Below are 23,743 nucleotides of genomic sequence, written 5' to 3'. Positions count from 1 at the left end.
AAAATTGAGAAGAATTTAAAATGTATGTGCTTTGAGTATAGTAATATTGAAACTACTCAGTGCCTTTATTTAGTTATATTTGTTGATATATAAAAGGCACATAAGTCCAGCAGTACTTAAATATTGAGAGCCAGATATAACAAAAGGTTTCCACTAAGTACCTATTTTCCAAGAAAAGCCAATGTAACTTAATTCTCTACAAACCCTAGGATATTAATATCGTTTGTAACTGTAAATGCCTTGAAACAGTCAACAACAGCGTAGTAACATATTCACGCAACCTCCATTGGATTGAACCTGATAAATCTAACTTTAGAATGCTTTACATGTATTTATTTTTATCGCCAACCATGAAGTAGGGCTTTGAAAAACATAAACATGGACTCCTTCAATCATTGTAATGGGATATTAAAACTGTGTTGCGTATTATGTACTTATATTTGTTATTGACACCTTAATATATAAAATTGTTTTATAATTACGGTAATTAGTACATTTTAGCTGTAGTTTTTACACTGTTAGTTTGAAAATTTAGTGTCTGATGGGATGATACAATCTTATAAAAATCAATAGCTCCTTGACTAAATAGCTATGTATAGACAATTTAGCCATTAAAATATTTCTAACATTATAATATACGTATATAATATACATACTTATATGTATAACGTAGAATGTAGCTAATAAAAGTTATCTAAAATGTAACGAGTAGAACAACATTTCCTATTATTTACTCATTGTTTAGTATAACCCTAGGCACTTAGTTTTTAGCTGTCGTACATTATCTAGCACAAAGTAGCAATTTAGTCCAATATATCTTCTTTATCAACCAAAATGGCATATTTATTTGGAGTATACTTGATTTAAACAGCTTTAAATGCTTTTAAAATCAGACTTATCACTGCTGCTGGGCGTTGAGCCAACTACCTGTCGTCAGAAATCTTTATTGCAGTTTAAACACTACATGAACAAGACTTATCCTCGACTGTACTTCAAGGATTTTTTATTAGCAGACAAGGCCAATGTTTTGTTAAATGGTTTCCGTCGTTTATGAGACATTTATAGCGACAAGTGAAGTTTCTTCATGAATTAATCGTGACACATCGTAATCGTACTGCATTTCTAGTCCAGTCATTTGGTAGTTTTACCTGGAAAGTTTTCCGGGAGTGTTGAAAATTGGTGAATTTATAGATTTGGGTATGCTCTTTTCGAATTTCAACTTTGCCACCTCGTACAACCGCCGCTCGCGCCGCCATATTGAAAAAATGGCGCCTAAAAATGGTTTTTTATTAATATCTCCGTTTCGACGCATTTTACGAAAAAATATTTATCTACAAAATTAAACTAGAGAAAATTTCCTACAATTTATGTATTGATAACTTTTTCGTAAAATCAATAGTTTGTGGCGTACGAGCGCCGCAAAGTATTATTCATCTGCACCACCACGTGTACAAACAATGTGTGTTGTGAGCAACGACTGTCGCAACCGAGGGCTGGGCTCGCTGTCATTGCAAGTCCCCTGTTTGAGGAGTGGCTAGAGAGGCGCCATGGCGTCTTCACCTACCGCCTGACGCAGGTGCTTACCGGACACAGGAGTTTCGGTAGGATCCTGTTCTTGATTGGGCGGGAGGAAACGCCCGGGTGTCCTCACTGCGAAGACCGCCCGGAGGACACGGCGGAACATATAACATAACACATATAACATCAGAAACAGGAACCTACCGAAACTTACGTACAAACAATGTTTGTACAACACACATTGTTTGTAAACGGTTTTTTATAATATCTCCGTTCCGACGCATTTTACGAAAAAAAAAAAATTTCCTACAATTTATGTATAATAGTTTTTGGCGTACGAGCGCCGCAAAGTATTATTCATCTGCGCCACCACGTGTACAAACAATGTGTGTTGGTTCGTTAGGTTCCTGTTTCTGATGTTATATGTGTTATGTTATATGTTCCACCGTGTCCTCCGGGCGGTCTTCGCAGTGAGGACACCCGGGCGTTTCCTCCCGCCCAATCAAGAACAGGATCCTACCGAAACTCCTGTGTCCGGTAAGCACCTGCGTCAGGCGGTAGGTGAGGACGCCATGGCGCCTCTCTAGCCACTCCTCAAACAGGGGACTTACCTCTGCAATGACAGCGAGCCCAGCCCTCGGTTGCGACAGTCGTTGCTGCACAACACACATTGTTTGTACACGTGGTGGTGCATGAATAATACTTTGCGGCGCTCGTACGCCACAAACTATTGATTTTACGAAAAAGTTATCAATACATAAATTGTAGGAAATTTTCTCTAGTTTAATTTTGTAGATAAATATTTTTTCGTAAAATGCGTCGAAACGGAGATATTAATAAAAAACCGTTTTTAGGCGCTATTTTTGCAATATGGCGGCGCTAGCGGCGGTTTTACGAGGTGGCAAAGTTGAAATTCGAAAAGAGCATACCCAAATCTATAAATTCACCAATTTTCAAAACTCCCGGAAAACATTCCAGGAGAAAGTAACCCCCTTTTTATTTACCAAATGACTGGACTATTCTTTCGATTAATAAAAAAGTAACCAACACATTTATATTATATATTTTTATGTTTGTTTGTTTGGATGTTTTTCCACGCTGAAGTTTTTGAACGGGTTTTGCTGAAATTTGATATACAGATAGGATATGACTTACCTTGGGTGATAGGATTTTTATACCATGGAAATGTGGGCAAAATATTTTTAAGAGTCACTAAACTAAACTACATGAAATGAATTGTGACTTAATATACAATGGAATAAGTCTATAATCACAATCAAACAATTTAAGCAAAAGAGAAAGTGACAATGGCCACCATTTTAATCCTTACCTCGTGAATATTACCCATACCCCTACACTTCTAGTCTTTGCTAAAATCGAACATACAATAAATCATCCCGAATCGCCCCCATGCTGTTACACAAACGCATTTGTCTATTTTCCTTTCCAGCTAGAATTTATGCACTAAAACCATTACAGCATTAATTACATCCCGAAATTATGACAGTAATTAATCACAGTCTGTTTTCCATGCAATTACAAGTTCAATTTGCTGTACAAATACTGCCTGTGACCGTTTCGACAGTGAAAAGCATTGACAATAATCATTTTGAACCCTCGGTCTAACGGTGAGAGTTGAAATTGTCTTTTTTATAACTGTCATAATTTTCCACAACATTTGCTCATAGCTTGAGGTACGGCTGATACCTTTCCAGATAAAAGTATAAAGAAATAAATTAAATGGATTCTTGTTTTGAGTACAAGAATGGATGAGGAGTGTATTGGGTTGTTCTGATATTAATATGATCTTAATACTTAAATGTAGCAAGTGAACCATCACAAGAAGTATCAAGATATAAAATTGTCCTGAGTGAAAACTCAGGACAGCAAAAGAAAGAAAACACTTTTTTCTTTCGACGTATTGAATGGAGAGTAAATTAGTATTGAAAATGTTATTCATTAAAATAATATGTAAGTAAATAAAAATGTTCATACTACAATATTTTTTTTATATATCCACAGTAAAACGAGTAGTTTCTTGTTCACTCAAAAATTTAAACCAAAACTGGACTGGACTGTCTTTATCGTCAACGTTTGATTAAAGCCAATTTACTATCACAAAATCCCGTAAATGCACAAACACAGAAACAGCGAAACTGTCGTAAATTCACGCTTATCACTTAAGGATCGAAACTCATCAGTGTTTACCAACACCTATCGTAGATGTCAGCATTTCCTATCTCACCCATTTGTATTCCAATCTTACTCCAATCCCCAATATGTCGTCACTTGACTAGGGTGAGTAACTTTACCTTACTTGGACGCAAGTGAAATACATTTCTGGGTATATCTTTCAGAAGCAATTTATTTCAGCTTTCAGTATAGATGTCGTAAGTTAGCTAATTAGTGTTTATTGTTAAGGTTCGATGGCAATAAATAAATATTATGTTAGTCATCGTCATGATATTTTTTTTAAAAAAAAGATGGTAACATATTATTGTGATGTTCAATTTAATTTTTTTCCACAAAGCAAAATTATTATAGTTCTCAGTTTCATAAATTCTGGTGTCAAAATAAAATAAAATTTAATTCGAACACATTTTTAACCACTAAATCATTATAATAACATTATTCACATTTAACGCGTGGACAATGCAAAATTATTGTCTCCACAATGCGGGCGCCAGCGTTAATGTAAAATATTTTATGTGCACAAAAAAAATAAAGTTTCTGACTCGAAACTTTTGACGGGAAACGAAAAAGTTTTGTTATGTGTTATGAATGTTGAATGAGCTAGCGAGTGAATGAATGTGCTTACTCTAAAAATAAAGACAAAAATTTTCGCGGTCAGTTTATGCTCGTACGTCCCTAATTTTGTTTTGTTTGTTTGCGAAAATTCATTTAGAGTTGGCCGCTAGTTTGAGTAAAATCGTTTTACCAAACGAGTATAGTTAAGAACAAAATTGTTCTGTTTATTGGTGTATCTACGTAGGTTCGACTTTGTGGCACAATATAAATCGGTATTGCCTTGTAAATGACACCAAAATCAAATAATAATGTACAGTACTTTGTTTAACGCGGTGGTAATAAAAAGCGAGATAACATTTTTACCTAGTTTCTCATCTTCATTTACCTCAATATTTCAACAAGGGAAGAGTAAACGGGTAGTTTCAGTGAGGACAGTTTATACGAATGGTACTATTACGTTCGGATCACCCAACTTTAACCGAATTGGCGACGTGATACCGCAAATCTATTCGGTATTAGCGTTGGCCCAACGAACGTATTTCCAAGAATTACTTATAAGTATTCATTTTCCGACAAGTACTGGTACTGGGAAGTGAATATTCTTACGTAAGCAATTAACTGCTGTGTGTAAATAAGTCATTAAGCATATAATTGCTTGCCCTATATTTTCCAGGACGCTAATTGCTCGATACACGTAATGTACATGCGTAATCGAAGACCACTAAATAATTTAAACGTATTAATAGGAAAATGGTCTTGATGGGATACGAGTACAAGGGGATTAATATTATTATTCTTAGCCTTACTATAACTTCAGATAACCTCCTTTAAGATTTTCAAATCTTTAAATACATAACAATAGCTGTATGAAATTGGCAAACAAAAAAGTGGTTCTCATATTAAAAAAGTTATAATTAAAAAAAATTACAGTGTCAGGTACTGACGTGAATATTCTCGCAAAGTAAACAAAAAAGAACGTTTAAAATTAAAACTCTTAGGTTAGAGCTCAAAGCTAATTCACTATAAATTTCGCTTTCAGGGTTTTCACTTAAGCACAGTAACCGGCCGATGTTGCATGTTGTATAAAGCTACAGTTCACGGGACAGCGTTTTAATTAAAATATTCATACCAGACGTTGTTAGACGTATTTTGAATACAGCATACAAGTTCATAAAGTTTAATTAAGCAATGGTTTACACGCAATGATCCAGGTTTATCGTGTTACAACAAGATTAATTTAAGGCCACTGCACATCGACGTCACGCTTGGTCGATTTGGTCGTCTAGACGCATGAACGATTGGCTAATTTGAGGATACTGTCACCATCCCTTTAATGCAGAAATGCTCTTAAATAACTTAATAGAAGCTTTACAAATGGTACAAGTTGTGTATCAACTGTAACATAAACTATACTGTACTCTAAAGATCAAATGTTGATGACAAATAAACATAAGATAAACAAAATAACAGCTTTATGAGATACACTTCTATAGATAACAAAACCCCAACTAGATTAAGTTAATGGAGAACAGCAAAACATTATTATAGCCTCGCAGCGAGTAACACGATGCATACGCGTAGATATAAATCTAATTAGCTCGCGGCAGAAACGTTTTGGTCAAAAGGGCTATTTAGCAAATTGTAGCACGTCACAGTTCCGTCCTTGCTTCGCCCACCGTTGCCTTGGGCACACTCAAGTATCCAGAAAATTTTAATTACGCACAAACATGTCTTACCAACTAAGAGTTGAGTTGGGCACGTAATTTTATTTGCTTAATATCTCGAAAATGTTTTTGTGCTCCACTTAATTGGAGCTCTAGAAGTTTAGTAAGTATTTCTCATTAGCCACGAAATAATTGCGCAGCTGAAATATGTTACGCATTAGTCCTTGGTCTGCCAAATGCATCTTCTGTAAGTTAGAATGCGAATGTTTTTTGTGGAGCATCTTGTTCATTGACGGTTTTTCGCTATTTCCATAAAGCGCCATTTTATTAATCTAGGGTCAAGGATACGATGGTATTTCCTCGAGGGTAGCCGTACATTTCGGAGGATAACGGACATTGTTATGTTAAGAAGGGTAAACGGTTATGACTTTAAGGATTTTATACTACAGTCTCGTGCGAAAATTTTCACAGCATAATATTTTTATCTGAATTTGAATGAACTTCACATTTATTAATATAAGATGAGACACCGAGGATTGAAATAACTTCGTTAAATATAGAGCTGAATCAAAACAGTAATATCGTGGAACTGATTTTAGTGACAGACTCGGAACGCATCAGTACGATTTCAATGTAACATGTGACAGTATTCATTTCGGATTGAAATCTCAATTTTCGTATTTGTAACAATTCGCTGACAGTGTATTTCGGTGTATTTCAGCTGCGGAAGCCGGTGTCGACGCTCTCGATCCCGGGCGCGATGAAGGCGTACTCGGGTGGCGGGAGGGACGCGGGAGGCGAGGAAGCAGGCGTCGCTCTAGTCGGCGTGCACAGCGAGTACCCGCGCTTCGGCGAAGAACGAGCGCTTGGCGGCGGCACGTACAAGGGCGGGGGGACAGCTAAGCACAAACCCAATATAGGATATAGGTTAGTGTCCAATGTTCTGCCTGTAATTGGAGTGGATGTGCGTGATGTTTTTATATTGAGTTAAATTGTACCTGAGATCAAATGTTCAGTCGGTACGGAGGCATTTAAGGGATTTTATTGTGTTATCCTTTTGAAGATTATTTTGAATTCCTTTATGTATCATGTACGTTTGGAATTTTAGAAGTATGAAATTATCATAAAGGCTTTATTTGAGATATAATTATGTAAACAAATTTACAAGCACAACTAAGTGCTCATTAAAAGGTCGCTGACTTTAGATGGCGAGTTCAAAATAAATGTTTAACATCATTAAAGAATACAACTTAAAAGTTTATCTTACAAATAAAATATTCAACAAGATGTCCCAACTAATAAATCTTAAACTCGAAATAATTTAAAGAAAGGTTTTTAAATCGAGAAGTTTTGAAGCCAGTGAGACTTTTTCGAAAGTCGATCAATGAAATGATAATGAAGACGACAAAGTTAGCACTTCAGCATAATTGGAGAGCGTCTTTGTGAGATCACACAATGCTGAGACTTTCATTCTATCATGTGAATCCATGTTTACTTTGGGAGCTAACAAAAAGATGTTTCACTTATTACGAGTTCTAAGAAGGACCCTTAAATATTTAATTTTTATATTACAATAATCATACTTATCTACCATAGCATTCTATAAAAAGCAAGATAACAAAATACATTATAACCAAACCACCTAATGATGAAATTATGTTATCAGAAAGTAATCAGAAATTAATTGCTATTTTCATATACTGGAAACTATACCTGCTGCTGTTAACTGAAAAGGAGTACAATAATACCCCAATAATACAAAGCCCGATTCGAGAATCCAACTCAATTTTATATCTAACTTATCCTTAATCGACAAGGCAGATAAACACTTCAAGTCAAATTAATTTAAAATACAAATTAACACCGTTTAGTTTTTCCAATACACTGTAAAACATAAAGCAACGGTCATAATTTAAAAATCCAATTTTGCTTTGTCGCGAGCTGTTCACAACCGCACGTTTCGCATTCTCTTTTTGTTTCTTTTTTTATCGAATTCGAAAAAGGAAGACATTCACAGCTCATTTGTTTTGAATGTGCCAGTATGTTACATGATAGCTTCGGTAACCGAGGAAAGATTTTAATGGTTCTTTATTTGAATTTGTTTACTTTTATTGCGATACGTTTTTTTCTTTTGTTTCTGTTTCTAAATAACAGCATTGAGTTTTAAATCTTATGCTGATGGCCGATGCTTGATAATCTATTATTGTCAAAAGTATAGTTTTTATCAAGTAGCTTCATTTTGAAGTAAATACTAACATTGTTTATCAAAACCATATTGAATTTTTGTAGATGCTTATAATCGCTAAAGCAATCAACTCTATTATAAACTTGAAACTACACGAGATAAAACAGTTAGTATGGGGCAACGTTTACAAACAAAAAAGGCACAAATATTTTTTAACTCTAAGAGAGTTGTAGTACATATTATTTTTTGCTCCTATGTTTTAGAGTTTGATTTTACTATGCAAATAGTTCACCGTCATGCACTATCTGATCCACCACGATTTCAAACCACAAATCCTGGCTAAAATTTATTTGTCCACAATTTTGATCCGATTCCAATACAAATTTCCATTGAACAGAGAACGTATATTCACTGGGATTTAATGCATTATTATGAATATCAGATAGCAGGTAATGGTTTAGACAGTCACCAATTTAAATTTGATCCAAACATTTTCTACAGGCTCTGTGGTTCTAACAAGCCTGTATTGTATTATTTAAGAATATCATCTATGAAGATCATCATCTATAGAAGGCATTATAATACTTATTCTATTTTCGTGCGTACTATACACATTACCTTTCTATCGGATTATGAGCCTTAAGGTACAGAGAGTGCACCTGTACTGGCACATAATTTACCTATGGACCAAAGTATTTAATGCAGCATCTCTTTATTTGGCTTTAGGCAAATTCCCGTGAGCAAAATCGAAATAGACGTATCATTATTTCATAATAACACTACAAGTACCTACAGGTCACATCACATTATCAGCCTATAAGTGGCCACTGCTGGCCAAAGGCCTCTTCTCATGTGAAGAAGGTGTGAGCATTAATCACCACGCTTGCGCAATGCAAGAACAAGAATAAGTACATCAGTATAAATTCTTCAGTACACATAACCTGTCAAAAAAACTTTTACGATACATATAAAGGGAATCCTTGTGCCATTCGTAAAATGTGACCAATAAAACCGTGGTTAATACAACATATCATTATTATAGCGTAGTTCATTGTTTTTCCGATACCGGTTCGTACTATTTTCATTAAGTCTCTTGGGCTATATAAAACCAATAAGCAGTGTAATAAAACTGGGGTCAATTGTTGGCCGAAAACCGACGAGTTTATTCTCTTGAGAGTTTAGTAGGTGAGCGAATGCACTGTTCTATGAATAACGTGTATATCCCTTTACCGGTCAATATGGATATATGGAGTGCTACCTGAGGTGGACTATGGTAACGTGGTGTAAAAATGCTGGCTGATTGTTGTCATTTTGAAAGTAAAAAGAAGAAGAAAGAAAATAATTTTTTGCGGCAAATTACATACACTACACAAATAATAAAGATTACTGAAAGAAAGCTGAGAAAGACGAACCCTTATTTTTTTTTTCTATTTTCTAACCAATTTGAAAAATAGAATATAAATTTTAATATTTATTTTGCTTGTATTGTGTAAAGGGCTTTGATTTGAATAAAAGTAAAACTTTTCAATCGCCATAAATCTGTATTTTACTATCAAAATTTTAATTACCTGTCTCATTTTTGGTTAAGCTAAAATTAATGGTTTCCGAACCAAGTAAGTAATCAAGAAACACAGGAAAGTCAATACAACAAATAGTGTTATATTAAAAAAAGTGTTTTACATAAAAAAATACGACATTTCTACTATAAAATATAGAAGAAACACTTCTAAAATGCTTCCTAGCACATTATATGAGTAGTTTATGGATTTGGAGCGTGCTCCTATCAGCTTTGTATCAGCCCGCCCACGTTTTTAGGACCTCTGGAAAATACAAGGGAATATAATATTTAAAGTGCTTTTCACACGACCGATTTCACCTTGAGATTGTAAATGATCTTAACGAATTTCTCCGTCTTCGAGCCAAAATGTGTTGTACCATGTTTTTTGAACCATAAAAAGTCATAGCAAAATGTTTTACGGAATTCTGGAGACATGGTCCAGTTTGTACATACATATTTGTTCGAGGGAATTTTTCTATGAATGTGACATTAAAATTACAATAGCAGCACCGAATTATGTTTTAACATTGGACGAACGATCTATTGGTTGTAAGGATTTTGTATTTTGAAAAAATGTCTATTAAATACCACCACAATCATAATAGAAAACGACCCTTTTCTAATATTTATATAGAGAAGCTTCAACCTTTCAAACAGCAAAACAGTAACAATAGAGTAAAATCCCAAAAAAATCAATCTAATTGGTTAGTTGAAAATTTGTCTGTTTGTCTGTTTGTCTGTTTGTCTGTTTGTCTGTTCGTCTGTGCGCGCTAATCTCAGAAACGGCTGATCCGAGTTAGATGCGGTTTTCACGAATATATTGTGGGATGCTTAAATTTACATTTAGTGTTTGTTTCATGTCAATCGGTTCATAAATAAAAAAGTTATGTCAAATTAAAGAATCACGTCGAACATTCTATGCTTATACCATTAATCTCCGCAACTATTTGACGGATTTGGTTGAAATTCGGTAATCAATAAATCACACGAAAACACGCTTAATAAAGCGAATACAAGCTAGAAGCGTTTTAATAATGCCTATCAGCCTTGAATGAACGGAAATAACTTGCATCAGGGTCGCATCGATTTTGTTTGTCTTCGGAATTATTTAAGTGCAGTATAGAAGTTATCACTATTAATTTTCCCATATTTTATTAAACGGGACAGTTGACGTCAACCCATGTTACTTCTAAGAAACATTCAAGGCTTGATAGTGCTGTTATTACTATGTCAAATTTAATGTATAATAAGAAATAAGTACGACGTCTAAACAAAAAATATAAGGATTTCTTTACGACATTTCCCATTATGAAGTAATCAAAACGCCAAACGGTAACGTGAGAAGCATTTCCATTGTTGGAATCACGTATTCCAATATCGTACCGCGTTTGAAGGTCACTGGGTTCACAAATACTAAATACTACTTTAATTCAAGTTGATATGGTACAATTTTGCTTGGTGTAAAAATGTGTATACATGACTTTAAACAAGGATTAGTAAAGCAGTAATGAAAAACTATACATTTGTTCTACGTCGAATTTTGTTCCAAAATGAATCCTTTTAAATACCAATTTACTGATAAATTACTCACTAAGATTGCGAACTACCAATCAATGACGACGGGCCCTCATCAATAAAGAGTAATCCCGCGATACTGGACGTCGGCACGAAAACTTTGATCTGAGCCGATCGAGACCTAGTTTAGGCTCCCTCGTAAATTTCGAAGTCCCTCTGAAATTTGACATGAAATGCCGTAGAGAAATAAAGTGCCTTATTAATAAATGGAACTTACTAATAAATTCTCCGTCCATTTTTCCAGGTTAGGTAGAAGAAAGGCGTTATTCGAAAAAAGGAAACGAATAAGTGACTACGCTTTAGTAATGGGAATGTTTGGTATTATAATTATGGTTATAGAAAATGAACTTTCAAGTGCTGGTGTATATACTAAGGTAAAGTATCATGTTTATCTAGATTGTACATACGTGCTTTTAGAGTTCAAATTACAATAACCTGTTTTTTTTTCACATTTCAGGCGTCAATATATTCGCAGGCGTTGAAGACGCTTATATCAATGTCGACTGTGATTTTACTTGGCCTAATCGTCGCGTACCACGCTTTAGAAGTCCAGGTACAGACAACTTTTCTTCTTAAAGATTGTTAGTCGGGAAACTTTCTTAATTAATTTCCGTCTCTTTAATGCAGCGCATCAATAAAGCAATTACCCTGGCGCTCCTTGTAAACGAGACTTTGATTTTTATTAAGAAAGTTTCGAAGTTTGAACATATGCGTCCATAAAATTTTGTTTAACCAGATTTTTTTAATATTGCCTAACTTTTGCAACCACATCATTAAGTATAGCAGAATGTTGTAGTATATTCCATGGGCATTAATTTTGTATTCTGTTCTCATTTATATTATTTTTCAAATACTTTTTATCGGACTCTATTCACTATTTCTCTATCTATGGCTATATTATTTACTACATATTTCTTTCTATCAAACATTTGCAATTCAACTTGTCTGTGTGACTAAAACTCTGATTCATCACGTTCCAGTTATTTATGATAGACAACTGCGCTGACGACTGGCGGATAGCAATGACGTGGCAGCGGATAGCTCAAATTGGCCTCGAGCTTGCTATCTGTGCCGTTCATCCTATTCCCGGTCAATATACCTTTACCTGGACCACAAAACTTGCAAACAAAGGCGGAGTTATAGGCGTTGAAGTAGTAAGTACCAGTAATAAACTTCATATTAATAGTTTTAAGTATGTAGTTATCATTGTCATACAAAGCATTTTGGGCCTCTTTATGTCGTCTGGCAACAGATACTTGATAAAAGTTTGTTACTAGAAGAACCATGTCAAGATTGACGTTGCTTACTTATAAACGATGTTATAGTTTTTGAAATTCTTGATGTCAATTTTCTAAATGTCGTCTGTAGTTTAATGAAGTTTTCTTTGTATTTTATTTTGTGATTTCACTTCTTTACAAGACAAGTACCTACAGACTTCAGTACTGTCTATTTAGTAGTTAACATTTTAGCGTCCGATAATATTAATTTTCTATTGTTTACTTTCATTTTGTACTTTATTTGCTAACTGACGTTCATTTTTTTTCAATTCTCTCCTTAGGGCACGATGTATAAGCAAATTCAGGTCTGTATTCATTGAGTTGAAGTGTTTCCGAGTTTTAAGTGATGTTAGAGTCCTCGTCTTGAGCATGTGTCCAATTTATGTACGAAAAAAGCTCTTGTTTTGTGTATGTGAATTTGATAATGTGATATAGACATAATGTATGTCACTGATTTTTTTTTTCGTGTAGCGTTAATACCTGTTCGGTCTTGTTTTAATTGTATGCATGTAGGAAACGTTAGATGATAAGTTTAGTCGATAATTTTGGGTGATTTTGTATTTAACCAAGAACTACACGATACTTGTAGTTATTATACAATTTTAAAGAGTGTAAATGTAACATTAGCTTCTAAACATATCTTAAAATGACAAATTAAATGATTTTTGAGTAAAGATTTCATACAGAATAACTGAAATAATAATAATGTGTTCTATTTCAATGGCAGAAGGATTTAATTAAAAAATCACTGTAGCACAAAGCACATTTAGTTTTTGCTTCACTAAATGTATAACTGACATCACTTGAAAATATAATATTGTCGTAAATTTTCGTTCTAATGTCGCGTGCCTTAAGGTTGCCTTTTCGAGATAATATTCGTACACCTTCTACAAAATGTATTAAGACTAAGTGATTGCTTTTCACATTCCAGGTTCCTTATGATGTCACGCTGTCTCTGCCGATGTTCTTTCGACTCTATTTAATATGCAGGGTCATGTTACTTCACAGTAAATTATTCACAGATGCTTCGTCCAGAAGTATAGGAGCTTTAAACAGAATTAATTTTAACACTAGGTAATGTATTATTTTAATTAATATTTTAGATGTAATTACCATTGTTCCCGAAACATTTTTTTCTGTTTATTAATCGATGATATTTATTTTTATACTTTATCTTGAGTAACTTCCCTTCAAAATGTAATATCATACGCGTTGTGCATGACTTCCCTATAAAGAGAACGCGTGTTGTTGACTCCATAATTCATAATTGAATTTGAATTTAGATTGTTTGCTCCTCTCTTGCCAACAGTGTAATTATATTAATTTATCAAAGTAATAGAAAATTTATTGACATTTTCCTTGTTTAGTATTAATAATTGCTTATTAACTGTTCACAGATTTGTCTTGAAGACACTTATGACAATTTGCCCCGGCACCGTGTTACTAGTTTTTATGGTATCTCTTTGGATAATCGCGAGCTGGACTCTTCGGCAGTGTGAAAGGTTGGTATCGTTGTTATGTGTTGTTGGTGATATATCTTAATTTGCGTAATAATTGTGTTCAAAATCTTGGGTGGGGTATTCCAAACCTGTATCAGTATTTGGGAAGTTGATTTGCTCATTCGATTTGTTCAGATATTTTACTTTCTCATTAAAAGTCGTTCCTAATTATCTGTCAGTATCTTCGCTTCCATCGTTTAGTTCGATGTCCACATTCTATGTTTGACACTCAAATTATTAAGTTTTGAAGATCACCGGTGTTTTGCCTATGTGGGCATGCTATTGCTTTTGTACTGTGGCGTTGTAAATATGTTTGTTTTTGCTTTTTAAACCCACTGTGATTTTTTTTTATTTATCAATGTCTACGTTTAAAATTTACGGAGATAATGTAGTGAAGCTAGGTTCATAATCATCACAAATGATACAAGAGTTTGACTTTGACTATTTTCTTGAAATGTAGCTTTTGTAAGATGTATTGAGAACACAAGAGCTGTAATTATTAGTTTATGTGTTAGATGTAGCGGATAAAACCGTTGTAAAGAAAGAGGATGCTTGTTGTGATAGTAGAACTAAATATTGAAACAAATGTGTTGGCACTGTAACTGCACAATAAAAATATTGATATAGGTACCGTGGAACTATATCAAATCTAAGATAAAGGAGCAAAAGTAATCACAGCACGGCTTACCACAATAAATGATGTTGCAAGTATTCACAAAGATACATTTAACGAATAATAAAAGTTAAGTCACGCACAAAATGGCTCTAGGTAACAACACACTAAATGTTAGATGAAGCTTCTGACTTACCATCAACATGCACAGAACCATTGCACCCTTCATGATCATGCATCAAACAAGTTACCTCTTCTTCCCGTTCGAAGCAAGTTGCTTGTAACTCTGTCACTTTTACGTGTTTTACCTTCTCTCTTCTCGCCAATCTATCTACTAAATGTTTATCTGTGTTATCATAACCTTCACCTAAGGTTTAAAATTATATCACGCATGGCTACAAGTATAATTTGGTATTCAACCCAGATATATGTTTAGAATGCACGTTGTATTTAAGAATCTTTATATTCGATATTAGAACGTACAATGTCTGTGTAGTAAGAAAGTTTTGTTTTTCCATAGGCATGACAAAATTTTCTTTTGTGTTTAGGAGTACTGTATCACATGAATGTTTATCAAATTTTAAAATTGATTCCTTAAATTTAAACTGACATGTCTTTTCCAACGATTTTGCCACAAAACTTTGCTTAAAAGTCCCTGTTGAAAATCTAAATTTTTTATACCCACCTTAAAGTTGAACTTATGTTGACTTTAGTAGAAACAACCGGTTATCTGTGGTTCTTGTCGGGCATTTTGGCTCTCAGGTTCCACGATGAAGACCATGCCAATTTGCTAAACTCAATGTGGCTGACAGCTATAACGTTCCTCTGTGTTGGCTACGGTGATATAGTCCCCAACACTTACTGCGGCCGTGGCATTACCCTCACCTGCGGTATGGTGGTATGTATAAAATCATAGTAGGATACTTTGGGTTGGTTTGAAAATTTATACATCTTTCATACGTTTTGTGTGGCTAGGAGTGAATCGTACTAGGCATCGCAAGATTTGCGACTCTTTTAAAACTGGTTAAATAAAAAAGCTTGCTTTGTCTAGGTGATACTATAATAGGTCGGTAAAGGTGAGCCATTTTATGTGTTGTTAATAACGTCACGATGTTTGAAGCAATTTCACAGTTCAATTTTTAATCAAAGTCAAACTCTTCAATTCCACACGGATTCCCTCTCTTTCTTCTTTCGTTTCATTCCTTTTTTACATCTAATCCACTACGCCTGTAGGTATCGCCTTGCGTATGACGAGTCACAGGATAGGGTTTGTGAATGAACACTTCTTTATCGGTCGTTTCGAGTTTAGGGTAGACAGGTCCATTAGTAAATAGTTGAAATTTATTAACCATTCAGGTTTCACGATGAAGAACACGCTAACCTACTGAATGCGATGTGGCTTATTGCGATTACCTTTCTCTCCGTCGGTTTTGGTGACATAGTGCCAAACACATATTGCGGCAGAGGTATTGCTGTTAGCACCGGCATTATGGTAAGTTCCTTACAAACAAACTTTATGACTGTATGTGTTGACTGACACAATTTAACCAATTTCCTTCCAAAGAAAAGTCTCATAATAATTATATATGAATGTCGATGTGTGCAAAATCACGCCAACAGCAATGTTGGAATGCTTTCGCTCTTATACCAACGCTTTCAATTCGTTTGATGTGGAAGTCAGTCAACACTAATGTTTCAATGTACCAAACAATTCACACACCACACTAAATGCTTCACTCTCGAGAACTTACGCTGAATCACAACTATTTGTCGGTGTATTCGATGTTATAAATATTTATAAAGTATATTGATGTTCACAGATATCTGTAACACGAAATGTATATGTTAAAATTGTGAATGCAGTATTATATCTATGTTTACACACCTGTATTATGTCACCACTTCTGTAACTCACAATCAATACACAATATATTTTGAATATAGGGTTACTATCGTAATATTTTATTCGTAGTTCTTGCAGGCAACAGCATATTTTGGAATACCTATATAAATAATATAAGTACGGTTTAAATATTTTTTGAATAAACTTACGTCCATTTCCCTGTTAAAGCCAGCTATTAGAAATTATATAATTTGTAGTATGGAATGCTTCATTTCTCCTAACTATTTCTAGCTCTCTCTTCACTTAAATATTTCACTGGATTGCACAATACGTTTGTTTTTAAAATGGCTCACTTTTCCTAAAATTATTTTAATACAGAAGTGTACAATAAATCTTATTGCACCTAAAATAGTGTTTGTGTAAATGTTGATAAAGTTAAATGAGATATTAGATGTTCTTAATGTTAAAATGGAAGTAAACGTTGAACTGAATCAGTTTTGTGCACTTATTAGATGGATATGCACTAACAATAACTGTCGTGTTTGATGAGAAACTGTCTATCGTTCTAACAACATGAAACTTTCAATAAAAGAAGGAAACCAGTGCTTTCATTACATTTTCGTGTAAACCATTTCGTAGGTAAGACATTTCCTTCTTTTATTCTATTTGCATAGTGTTCTGCATTTTAGCACAAAAGGTTTTAATAATTATAAGTGAATTAAATAATATCAACCCAGATTTAAATAGTAATTTTTAAATTATCCATGCTATCAAAGGGGATAATTCATACAATACTGGGCGATATGATTCTCAGATCGCTCTAAAAAGTCATTTATTAGTATTGTATCTGTTGTCCTTACTAAATTTTATTTTATAATAATAATATTAACTAATCAAAAAGATAGCACATAGCTGAAAAATTTATAGTTTTATTTTTGATTTTTAGCCTTCAAACTTGCGTTATTGGAATGACAAATTCTTGAATGCTTCTACACGTTCGCTTGCATTTTACATTAAGGTATTCACTTAACAGGGAGCTGGATGCACAGCGTTATTAGTCGCGGTTGTTTCAAGAAAATTAGAATTAACTAGAGCCGAGAAGCACGTTCATAACTTCATGATGGACACACAGCTTACTAAAAGAGTAAGTATTGCTGTGATATAAGTTCATCACAATTATTGTTAATCTAATTAACAGGGGGCGGGATGTACAGCATTATTAGTGACCGTTGCTTCGAGAAAATTAGAGTTAACTAGAGCGGAGAAACATGTCCATAACTTCATGATGGAAACCCAGCTAACAAAAAAGGTAAGGTGACTGTTACTCGACTAACAGTCGAAGGACACGATGAAGGTAAGACTTATAAGCTAGGTTATGCTAATGATGATTAAGATAATTTAAATGATAATAATAAAAATCTGCTTAAAATTAATGCTTGACACAATGAGTAACACACACTAGATGAAGTTAATGGAATTGCCAGAATACACAATAGTGATGACACTTTGCTAGAAACTAAATAAAAGAAACATGATAAAATTAATAATAATGTTCAAAACAGTTTTAAGGTAAATAGCTTCGTTCACAATAAGCTTAAGAAACATTGGACACCATGTGATGTCATGTGTTAAAGGTGGATAAAAGACATACTAATTATCTGATTGAATTCATGGATACTTACAGCTGAAAAATGCCGCTGCCAACGTGCTTCGGGAGACGTGGTTAATATACAAACACACGAGGCTTGTCAAACGAGTCCATCCTGGAAGAGTGAGAACGCATCAAAGAAAATTTTTATTAGCTATTTATGCGTGAGTATGTGTGTTTCTATTTTATTGGTATAACATCATCTAAGGTAATTTACTGAAAGTCATGGTATTGGAAAATAGGTCTTAACCATTTGATATAGACGATATAATCAGTCTACATTTATATAAAATGTATTTTGTACTCTGTACTGCTAAATTTTGATTAAAATTACAATCCAATTCATAGGTTACGAAAAGTAAAGATGGATCAGAGAAAGCTGATGGACAACGCCAATACTATAACAGATATGGCAAAGGTACGTTGATTTCTAAAAAATATATTTACCGCTATTGCTACACTCATACACTCATTTAGAGGTAGTACCCTAGTAAGCACTTTAGGAATGCAAGAAATAGATTTAGAGGTAGAAGATCTATATGAAACTCTTTTGTGATACGTAGTGCCCTTACGGAAACAATCTAAATATCCTTTAGTCGCTAGACTTTTAAACTAACTTTACTTGATTTTAATCCCAACTCGCATTAAAATTTAAATCATGGCATGCTAAAAATCTGTTCAAAACCCATTTGGCCATTTTGCTTAGCGCATGCATCGATTAGACCAAAATTATTTTGCTCAAATTTTTATATCAAACAAACCCTCGCCAAGAATGTGCATGTTTTAGATTTAGAAATCACAATCTTTTCTAAAATATATTTTGATAACATGCACAATATATCTATTGACATTCGATCAACACATCATCACACACACGAGACAGACAATCATACAGTAACACAAATCTAATACACTAACACAAACTAGTTATTAGCAACTGCAGTAAATAATGAACTGCAAAGCGATTGATATTAGGACCCCTTTCTCTTACAGACCCAGAATACAGTCTACGAGATTGTTTCGGACATGAGTACGAGACAAGACACCATTGAAGAGAGGCTGACTAGTTTAGAAGAAAAACTTACTTCATTACAGGTAATGGTCATAAAACAAATATTTGGACTTTTCTCTTTTCTGGCTTAAACATGAAAAATTTTTTAACATCCATTCTTAAAAAAAAGGTAATTTACTTAACGTCATATATGCTGACTTTATCTCTCATAAACATTTTCCGTATGTTTCAGGAACAAGTAAATAATTTACCAGATGTAATGGCTCGGTGTCTACAGCAGTGTTGGGAACGGGCGGAGCAGAGAAGAAATTTCCTGCATCCCGACACTGCTGCTGTGCCTACTCCGCCCTCATCTACTATTACGCCTTACACCAGGTATAAATGCTATTATTTATATGGTAATGCAAAATATCTTCAATTATTAAGTATACATACAGTTAACCAACATGATTGACTTATGTTTCAAATATCACCTTGGAATGAACACTATCCTTTATTCTGAAACTTTCTTTTAATGTTTCCAGGACGCTGGCGACAGCGTCACATCCCTGGCCACCAAGCCCGGTGCTGCAGCCGGCGGGGCGAACGCATTCAGCTCCAGAGAGCACAACAACGCATACGCCTTCACCAGCGCAGCCGCAGCCTTCTAGCCCCGCTCCACATGCGTCTCGGCCTCCTCTACCCAGCTGAGTACCGCCTTCCAACTCCGAACTCCTGTGCTGAACTCGACGAAACTCGGCGCCCGTCCTCTGACCCCCCCTTCATGACTACGCCCGAAAGAGGTTGTCGGGGAAGTTGTTTTACAATGGAAGACAGAGATTTGAAGATACTAGTTCAATGAACGCTTTGCACGAAAACTATTAAGTTCTTTCCCGATATCAATCAAACATTACGCAGAATTTGCTATTGATTTACAATATTAATCTCACTAATAGCACGCGATTTGAATAAGAATCTACTGACTTTTCATATTGCCATTTTATCTCATGTTTCCTCCATAAAACTGCAAATCAAAACGAACATTTACTATGTGAAGATTTGTATTTTTATACCGTCATGAAACAAATCCGTTTATTGAAACTATTTTCGACATCTTTATCTTACGTTGGGTGACGAACGGAAAAAGTGAAACGATTTTCTCGGCATACCGAAGGACCACGCCGCGGTGCGAGACAAGGTCAGCCGTAGTTTTCTTCGCTGTTCCCCAAAGTTTCGGATGTGCCAGACTGTTTTCTAGTGATATTGTTTAGATAGTGAAAAGAAATGAGGCGGTACGGACTTGCTGTTGTGATTATACAAATGCTTTATCGATAGACGCTTTAGCTAATTACGTTAGACGATATTTTGAATACATTATCGGAATTAGTATAGATAGTTATTACCAACACGTCTGTTCACGTTTTATCTGATGTTCGAGGAACCAATAACACTGTTTTATAAGCTGAGTGTGTTTTTACTAAGGTTTTTGTGAACGCCACCGATATTATGACATTGAGAAGTCTTTGGAAACGAATTTAAGAGTAGTCACTTTCATAGATTTCTTAATGTACAGACACATAGCAGTAAAAATTAATATAGTGACTAATGAAATAGTTATATAACACATAGATTTGCATTTATATTTTGCAGTCAATAAATAAACTGACTGTATAGGCATTACTGTAAAGTACACATCGTAGTCACTATACATTGGTTTCGGTTCATTGTATAAGTATTTAACGTATGGAAAGTAACACGATTTGGAATAATTATATCACAATGCCAGACTTAGCTATGAAATAAAAACTATACGTTACTCCATCTACTTTAGAATTGTAAATGTCACCTTCGATAGTATTCGAACAAAAATTGAAATATATTTTATACATAAATAATAATATAGAACAATAATCTGATCACATTATTTGCAATATATTTTAAATACATAAAACTCTCTAAAACAAAGTTTTATTGAGGTAATCCGTAAGTGAACTATGTTTTACAGAGAAATCGGAAAAAAATTAAGTAATAAATTTTGAGATCAGATTATGGCTACGTATGACGTGGCTTGACGTAAGCTAAGTGTGTTTCCATTTGTGTTGTTCGAAAACTATCGAAATGTGACACTTGCACATATTCTGAAACCTGTATACACACTTTTAGATATATAATTAGGTAAATTGAATTGTTACTACCTGCCTATTGACATGTAGATTGTAAACAATTTTTTCTAAGAGTTAGATTAAGTAAAGCTTTGTATAAGACATAAGATTGATGGCTGTCTAAATAGTGCCTAAAACACTACGAAATTTCGATAATTCAGTTTTATTATCTTAATAACTTATGAATGTAAATAGGTATTCTAAAATTTGAGAGCGTAATATTTAGTAAATATCTGAATTTTGTAGCTGTACGTGTTGTATGATGGGATCAATTTGTTTGTACATTTTAGTTTTAAAATTTTTCCTTCTTCATGTTTGGTTTGTTACACTTACTTGAAAGACTAATGGAAAATCGGATATCGCATTAACATAAGTATCAAAACCGATGAGGATTTTGCTCAAATAAGTCTGCACTGATTTTTCAAGTCCCGATTGTAAAATAGCAGTTATATTGGCACGCATGTACGAGTAACACTTAAATAGAATAGACCAATTTCTGTAATTAATATAGAAATAGATTGAATCCAAATAGATTTAAAAATATTTACATTACTATGAGTATATTCAACGATTGCAAATAAAAAATAAAGGCCCAATTGAAGGTACAACTTGTCAAAAAACATCTTGGTAATGCAGGAATCCATACTTAAAAAAAAGGAAATTAAAGTTTTATTTTAATACACAACAGAAATAAAATATCAACCGAATAATTGTAAAAATGGTTTGAGAGAATTTTACATAAGAAATATTCATTAAGTTTGATTCTTAGTTGTGTTTTTATATTTTCTTTGCTATTTCGGCTTTCAGACAAGCAATAAGGTTGATATTTGGATAACATGAAATTTCCAAAACAAATAATTAAATTAAATACACTGTTTGGTTGCCTATGCGTCGAGAGAATTTCATACCGAACCATATTTTTATTCTTTTTTTTAACTTAAAATCTGTAAGTAGCTAGGGTAATAAATAATCCTATAAAAATAATTGTTCGTAATAATTATACAAAAAAACACCAACTAGTATACTTAGATATACGACAGATTAGTGTAGAAATTATTAAAAAAAAATATTTCCTGCATTATTATATTTATTATTAAAATAATAATCTTACCCATCTTATTAAAACTTTTCCTAAAATTTTTCATAAACAGTGTTTTAAAAAAATACTTTCTATATTCCCTAGTGTTAACTACCTCGACCTTTTTACACGTCATACATAATTACCTACTGTTTTCTAGTTACTGCCACTTAATATATATAATCTTGCTTTTAATTATACATTTATTTTCTCTTACCTTCCAACTATATCATTATTAAATAATTAAATATAATCGTTCCTAAAATCATTTATTTCTCTTGTCCTATTATTTTCTCGTTTTCTTTTCCTAGCAAAGTTCTAAATTCAAAACGCACAATAATTAATAAAAGTGGCATTTTAGTGAAACTAGGTATTTACATTATCGGTCTTTACTTAACAGTAGCCTAACGAATTGTCCCCATTATGAAGAATTTTAAAAATCTAGTCACTAAGTATAATTGCTTTATAGTCTGTTTTGTCTAGGACAGTTGTTCACAAAAGTGTTTGCACTAAATAAATTATTATATTTTATCAATTCTCGTCTATTCCTACCGACTTATCCTAGTGTATAATTTGTACCTTTCCAAAATATTTAAAAATATAATTATACCTAACGAACACTTTTGCGAGTGAGTCCCAATTTTAGCTAAATTTCAAAATAAAAATAAAAAAACTATTTATTTATAAATAAGAATTGACCAAAATGTTGTTTAAGAAACGTAGAATTTGTAAATAATAAGCGAAAAATCAGTAAGACATTATGTATAAATTAATAATGTAAATACCAGTTGTATTTGCGAATTTTAATGTAAATAAAGTAAAAAATAATAAAAATACGGTTCCAGTAAAATTATTTTTAAATAATACGTTCAATTGTATAATGAAATTTTAAGTTGTATGCCAACGGAATGTTCTATGCGGTGCGTAAACAAAAGATATGAAACTTTTGTGATCATTGTTGATGAAATGAAAGTGTAACTTCGATTATATGAGCTGTAGTATTTTTTAAATTGATTTTTATTTACACCCTATGCCTGAAGTTGAAAATAAACTCGATAAAATAATCTGGTGTACGAAATTATTTCCAACGCAACATGTCAATAGAGAACTAAGTCCCTTGTATAGATAAATCCTATGAATAACATAAACAAAATAAAACCAAAAATACTCAGACATGTTGCTAGCCAGATATTTTAAATATCTTTCTTACAGCGCCATCTATCAGACGTCTGAGCAACTATTATACATAACTCTTTCTTAAAAAATATCTTGAATGGAAGCGAGATGTCGCTGAACTATGTTTACGAATATCATAATTAGTGGAAGAACTACTCATTTCAAAGTGTGGATGTTGATTAAAATAAAATGAGTGCTGTATCTTACT

The 23,743-nt window shown here is 33.6% G+C and overlaps 1 protein-coding gene across 13 annotated transcripts in view; it reads left to right on the top strand.

The window, feature by feature from the left end:
* The window catches only part of LOC118282010 (small conductance calcium-activated potassium channel protein), a 339,202-nt gene extending 315,779 nt beyond the window's left edge, over positions 1-23,423 (top strand). For 5 of the 13 annotated variants that reach the window (XM_050707802.1, XM_050707813.1, XM_050707812.1 and 2 more), the window contains 14 exons: positions 6,652-6,857; positions 11,493-11,622; positions 11,706-11,801; positions 12,229-12,402; positions 12,807-12,830; positions 13,457-13,599; positions 13,923-14,027; positions 15,994-16,129; positions 17,679-17,789; positions 18,165-18,292; positions 18,477-18,546; positions 19,104-19,223; positions 19,373-19,515; positions 19,665-23,423. In XM_050707802.1, coding sequence (XP_050563759.1) covers positions 6,652-6,857; positions 11,493-11,622; positions 11,706-11,801; positions 12,229-12,402; positions 12,807-12,830; positions 13,457-13,599; positions 13,923-14,027; positions 15,994-16,129; positions 17,679-17,789; positions 18,165-18,292; positions 18,477-18,546; positions 19,104-19,223; positions 19,373-19,515; positions 19,665-19,830 — 1,752 coding nt within the window. In that variant the 3' untranslated portion in view covers positions 19,831-23,423. Of the gene's footprint in view, positions 1-6,651; positions 6,858-11,492; positions 11,623-11,705; positions 11,802-12,228; positions 12,403-12,806; positions 12,831-13,456; positions 13,600-13,922; positions 14,028-15,399; positions 15,536-15,993; positions 16,130-17,513; positions 17,625-17,678; positions 17,790-18,164; positions 18,293-18,476; positions 18,547-19,103; positions 19,224-19,372; positions 19,516-19,664 lie in introns of all 13 variants that reach the window. The other 8 variants (XM_050707805.1, XM_050707801.1, XM_050707803.1 and 5 more) reach the window with 8 other exon arrangements.
* The last annotated feature ends 320 nt before the right edge of the window (positions 23,424-23,743 follow it).

The sequence above is a fragment of the Spodoptera frugiperda genome, chromosome 3 (genome assembly GCF_023101765.2).
Source record: "Spodoptera frugiperda isolate SF20-4 chromosome 3, AGI-APGP_CSIRO_Sfru_2.0, whole genome shotgun sequence".
Classification (NCBI taxonomy): Eukaryota; Metazoa; Arthropoda; class Insecta; order Lepidoptera; family Noctuidae; genus Spodoptera; species Spodoptera frugiperda.
Note: the sequence above shows the minus strand (reverse complement) of the source record. Positions and strands in the feature narration are given on the sequence as shown.